Raw genomic sequence first — 5527 nt, forward strand, 5'->3', positions numbered from 1 at the left:
TGATCCAGATGCACCTCCCTTGCTCTGTTTCCCCATGGCTTCATAGTGGTTTTTGTTGAGCTCTTTTTGTTGTCTGCTGCCTGTTTTTGGGGAAGCGAGACTCAAGACACAGAAATCTGACACTGTCTGAGAAAATCCTGAGAGATTCTTCTCTACCATGTATAGAACCTACTTTGATTTTATTTTTAAGTTATGGCAAATATATAGACAACTCCTTCTGAAAACTGAGCTTTTTAGTTCAACTCCAAACCAGGGAGAATGCCGTCCATCAGTATTCCACTCTCTGGCCTGAAGCTTGGGACCATTTAGGCTGGCACTGTGGCTGGCTGGCTGCTGCATGGCCATCCTCACATTAGAGATATGTTTTTCCCTTTGTACTTCTCAGCCGTGGCATGTGTTCAGGAGGACAGATATCACAGATACCTGTGATACTTGGTTCTTGAAATCACTGAATAATTTTAATTGGAAAAAACCTTTGGAAGTCACCCAGTCCAACTCCTTGCCCTTAGTGTGATTCCCTCAGCCTTTATCCATTTGGGTTGAGGTGATCTTCAGTGGTGAAGATCCCACAGCCTCATTGAGACCTTTTCAGGTGATGATCACTGTCAGGCCAAAAATAATTTCCATGATAATTAATCAGATGGTCCCATCATTATTTTTCTTCATTCAGGTTTGAAGTGTTAGGCTGCGTAGAGTTGTGTGAGAACTGGATGCCCATTCTCCTGGAAATCCCAGCACTTTCAAATGCGTCTGCTATGGAAATTATTCCTTTTTTAAAATATGAAGCTTAATTTTCATCCCTTAAGCAGAATTTCATTATAGCACTTATCAAAACAGTGCTTTCTTGACCCAAATTATAAGCAGGTTTTAGAACTGTTCTTTGAATGTTAGAACACAAATAACTGTTTGTGACTTAGTGTTAGCTTTATTAGTTGTGGCTCTGAAGTGAATACACAAACAGAACTCCTATCTTCACTTTTTAATCAAATATTAAATAAATGGCAGTATTTGTGGCATATGCAGACATTAACATGTATATATAAAAATGTGAGAGTACCAGTCAGTCTTGCTGCTGAAAGAACCAGTCCTGTGATTTGTGTGCTGATAAAATGTAAAGCTTTCTTCCTGTAGAGCAAGACTGATCAGCTCTGTATATAAACATGTGAGAGTAATAAGCAAAGGTGACAAAGACATCATCCATCTCTCACCAGTAGATGTACTGCTAAGAGACCAGAGACACAGAACACAGTTCCTGCATCAGACCCTGACAGATTTTATTGCTGAGGCAGGTTGTCCCCTCTGTTATCCACTAGCTTTGCTGCCATTTCTCTTCTTGAGCTGCATCGAATTGTTGCAGAAGGCAAAACAAAATGGAAACGGGAAGAAGGGCATGACAGACAGGAATCTGTTCTCCATCTTGTGAGTGATCTTACAAAGCAGCACCTTGGGTAGCATGAGCTGAAACAGCTCAGACTTGCATGTTTTTGTGCTACCAGCAGTGTGCTGGTGGAGGCATGTAGTGCTGAGCATACTGCTGGTAGCACCTCTGAGGCTTGTGCTTCACTCCAGAAATCTGCAAAGGATTCAGCAGCCCAGTGCATTCCTACATGCTCTATATTGAGCATAGTGCCATGGATTTTGTTTTGGTGACTGCAAAGCTTGAATGTAACCTGATGGAAGTAGAGTTCCCTAGGCCTTGCTGGTATCTCAGTCTAGGTGATTTTCAAGAGAGTTCATGCCCACCTGTAGCAATGGTTAACATACTGCTATGTGAGAATAGGGAGCTTTTTCCTTTCATGAAGTACACAGAGAGGCATAATGGAACATCTCCCCGTAGCTACCTGGTGCATGTTTTGTAAGAGGGCACTTCTCCTGGAGCAATTTAGTTCCAACAAAAGTTCTCCCTGGATAATACCTCAAAATCCACTGAATACAGGGCTTATAGGAATAATATATTTAACTTTCAATCAGTAAGTAATCTACTTACTTGTTTTGCAAGGTTTACAAAGATGAAAAGACTGTAGTCATCAAGGATAAATATCCTAAAGCTCGTTACCACTGGCTTGTCTTACCATGGGACCCTATTTCAAGCCTGAAGTCACTCACCAGGAACCATCTTGAACTCCTGGAACATATGCATGCAGTTGGGCAAAAAATGATTGAACAGTGCCCTGACAAAGAGAGTCTGGAGTTCAGACTGGGTTACCACGCTGTCCCCAGTATGAGGTAAGAATTGGAGAAGCAGTCAGGTGGACACCATGTTCTTCTGGTAATACAAATTTGAGGCTAAATCTGCTAGGTGATCTGGCATTGCTGAAGAACAGCTAATCCTCTTAAACACTACCAACAGCTTGGTGTCCAAGCCCTTTGCAGCACACACCTATGTAGCCACCAAAGGGCTACACAGGCGTCCTGGGTCTGGTGGGAAATGCCCATTGGGTTCCCAAGCAGAGGTCTGTAGCTGGGGCTGTGCTGTGCCCGTGGTCCCGCCCCAACAAAAGGCAGCACTGCCAGTGCCAAGTGCTAGGGCATCCCACTCCAGGGCACCAATGTGGGATTACAGAGTTACTCTTAGGCCTGTCAAGTCCTGCCTGATGCCGAGCAGGGATTTGAGTCCTGTGTGTAAATAAGTCCAGACCTTAGGGCACCCGGATGCCTGTAGATATTGCAGTCAGTGCTCCAAAGCTGTTCTCCTGTTCCTGAAAGAAGCTTTTGGTCACTGATCAAGTCCTGTTTGGTTATTCTACAAAGTTTAAACCTTTGGTTTATTAAAACTGTTGTTTCTGTGTTTTTTGAAACTAGCAGGAATATAGACTGTAGTGAGGGGCCGATGGAATATGCAGACTAGTGACACTGGCTGTTAAGTGAAATGCTTGCCATGAAGCAGTGCTTCCAGAACAGACTCTTTTCTGTCACAGGACTGTGGGTCAAGACTGGCCAACAAGGCTGGCCCTCTTATATTTGCAACTGATGTTACTGCAAAAGAACTTGAAACATTAATTTTCCTCTCTTATCTACATTACGTACTTCTTTTCAGTCAGCTACATTTGCATGTCATCAGCCAGGATTTTGATTCTCCAGCCCTGAAAACCAAAAAGCACTGGAACTCTTTTACCACAGACTACTTCTTAAACTCTCAAGGTAATGATTAGGGAAGTTATTCCGTAACATGTAATCCTGCTTGCAGGTTCTGCTTTGGGCTTTATTTCTAAACAAATGTATCAGCCATACATTTTGTTGCAGTAAGTGAAAGGTTGTATTTAGTTTCAGATGAACAGCACCAAGAAATCAATTAATTTTGTGGCTGGTTTAAATTGGAATGCAGCAGTGATACGTGCTGTGCATGTGAAACAGTGCACACAAATTTGCAGTGACATTTCATGGTCTCAATACCCGTGGTCTCTTTTTTTTTTTCCCCCAGATGCGATAGAGATGGTAAAAAGCAATGGAAAGGTGATGGTGAAAGATCATATCTCTGAACTTCTCAAACTGCCCCTCAGATGCCATCATTGCAAACAACATCTGCCCACGGTCCCACAGTTAAAGGAACATCTCAGGAAACACTGGCCTAAATGACTTCGCAAAATTCATCTTTCAACCTGTCTTCAGATTTCAGCCTAAAACAAAGAGCTCAATGTTAGTGGAAATGTATGTTTGTTAATTGGAATGACAAATGTAATGTGGGGAAAAGTAACCTGCCAACAGCAGCATACTTACTTTGTAATACCTTAGACAAAATAACAAAAAAGGAATCCAAACACCACCCTACTGCCCCCAAAATAAAGTGGCTTCTGAAACTGAAGGTGTGTGTAGTTTTGTTGTGGTACAGACACACTAATCTGTATGTGAACTGCAGTCTGGAAGAAGTGTTCTGTTTGGATGAAAGGATTAATTTTACTACAGAAGCTGAACCAAGCCCAGGTCTAGGTTTCTACTGAGAAAGGAAAGAAACAGTGATTTAGAGGTCTTTCTCTTGATGTTTTCTGCCTATCACTGAAGTTTCTCTAGGTGATAATGTTGCAAGAACTGGTGTGGCTGACAACAAAACCGTCAAAGGAGTGTACTGTGAGCACAGGGGCAGGAGCATCAGCTACAGTATCTGCACTTTGCTGTGCCACAGAATGGCTTGGAAGGTGCTGCTGAATGTGCCCTTAGTTGTGGAGTGGGCCCTGCCCCTCACCAGGGTGTAGGATAGTCACTGCTCAGGCTCTAAGTGAGGCAGCCAATCTCTTTCACATACAAGGATGTATTTAAGCATTAATACATAAAAATACACGCATAGTATGCAATGACCCGCTTTACTGCTCCCCGGAGTAATAAACTATCAAGGTTTGCAGTTGCTTTTCTGCATATGCTGAAGTTGGTACAGAAATTGTGTGGTTTAATCCTGCCCTCTTTCTCCGCATCAGGATTTTGGTAAGCCTCTATCATTTGTTGTCAAGATACGAGCTTCCAGAGCAGTACTAAGAAAAAAATATATTTCTGGGTCCACAATGGATTTGTACAGTTTTAATTTCAATCTAAGCTCAGCTTTGACTTGTTGTGTAAGATGTCCTCTGGGTGAAATGGCTTTCAGTAGAAGAGCACACACAGCTTTTGCTGCACAAGAGAAATGCTCCTAAGTCTTTAACACATTCTGTGGGGAAGTATTCTCTCCTTCTGTACCCCCAAGCAGCAGTGTGTTGCTATACACACTCCAGTGGGGTAAATGGTAACTTGTTGCTGCTGGAAAAGAACAAAGATGTTCTTGTCATGGAAATGTCCCCAGAATTGGGTTCTTTCACCTTGTGTTTATTTCATTGCCTGTGCAGAGGTGGGTGCTGGGTGGTAAAGCCACACAGCCAGCACACCTGGTTACAGCCAAGCAGCTTATTTATGTTTTCAAAATGCATTAAGTCTGTGCTTGTCCAGTTTCTAAACACATGCCTACTCAATAGCTGTTGGACAATCTTCTGCCTGCTTCAATTTAAAGGTACAGTATGTTTTAAAGTTATTGTGCTTGTTCAGTGGGTAGGGTAGAGGTTGTCACTTGTAGGTGAGTAACCTAACCTTAGAGGTGTGGTTTTCATGCTTAAATGACCTAAGTTCATCTAAAGGATGTTTTTTTTTGCTGATTTACCTAACTAGCAAAATGTAAGGAACATTGCCAAATGCAGTGTCGAGTATCTAATTCAAGATCTCTGTTTATGTTATCTCATTGCAAAACTATTCTGCAAGACCCTGCCCTTTCCCACTTTTCTGAGTTTCTGCAAAATCTTCTCTTAAACCATTTGTCTTTCACCAGAATGGGGTACAGTAAGGGTGATGAGTTGCTGTGGCCTAATTTCAAACACCAGTCACATGCTTTAGGTTTTTGCTGATATTATTAGTGATACACCTTAATTTTGAAAACAAAACTTAGAGAGTAAGAAACAATTACAGAAGCACCGCCAGTCTAGGGAGTCACTCTTGACACAAACTAGGGCTTCACTTGGCCCCAGAGTTGAAGTAGTTTTGCAACAGGAACTATTTTGGACCAACACCAGTT

At 42.2% G+C, this 5527-nt stretch overlaps 1 protein-coding gene across 2 annotated transcripts in view; it reads left to right on the top strand.

Moving 5' to 3' along the window:
- APTX (aprataxin) overlaps window positions 1–3736 on the top strand; it is an 8773-nt gene extending 5037 nt beyond the window's left edge. For both annotated transcript variants that reach the window (XM_009084226.1, XM_009084227.1), the window contains exons 5-7: window positions 2000–2226; window positions 3038–3141; window positions 3422–3736. In XM_009084226.1, coding sequence (XP_009082474.1) covers window positions 2000–2226; window positions 3038–3141; window positions 3422–3576 — 486 coding nt within the window. In that variant the 3' untranslated portion in view covers window positions 3577–3736. The remainder of the gene's footprint in view (window positions 1–1999; window positions 2227–3037; window positions 3142–3421) is intronic.
- Window positions 3737–5527: the final 1791 nt, after the last annotated feature.

Source organism: Acanthisitta chloris, unplaced genomic scaffold (assembly GCF_000695815.1).
Source record: "Acanthisitta chloris isolate BGI_N310 unplaced genomic scaffold, ASM69581v1 scaffold1481, whole genome shotgun sequence".
Classification (NCBI taxonomy): Eukaryota; Metazoa; Chordata; class Aves; order Passeriformes; family Acanthisittidae; genus Acanthisitta; species Acanthisitta chloris.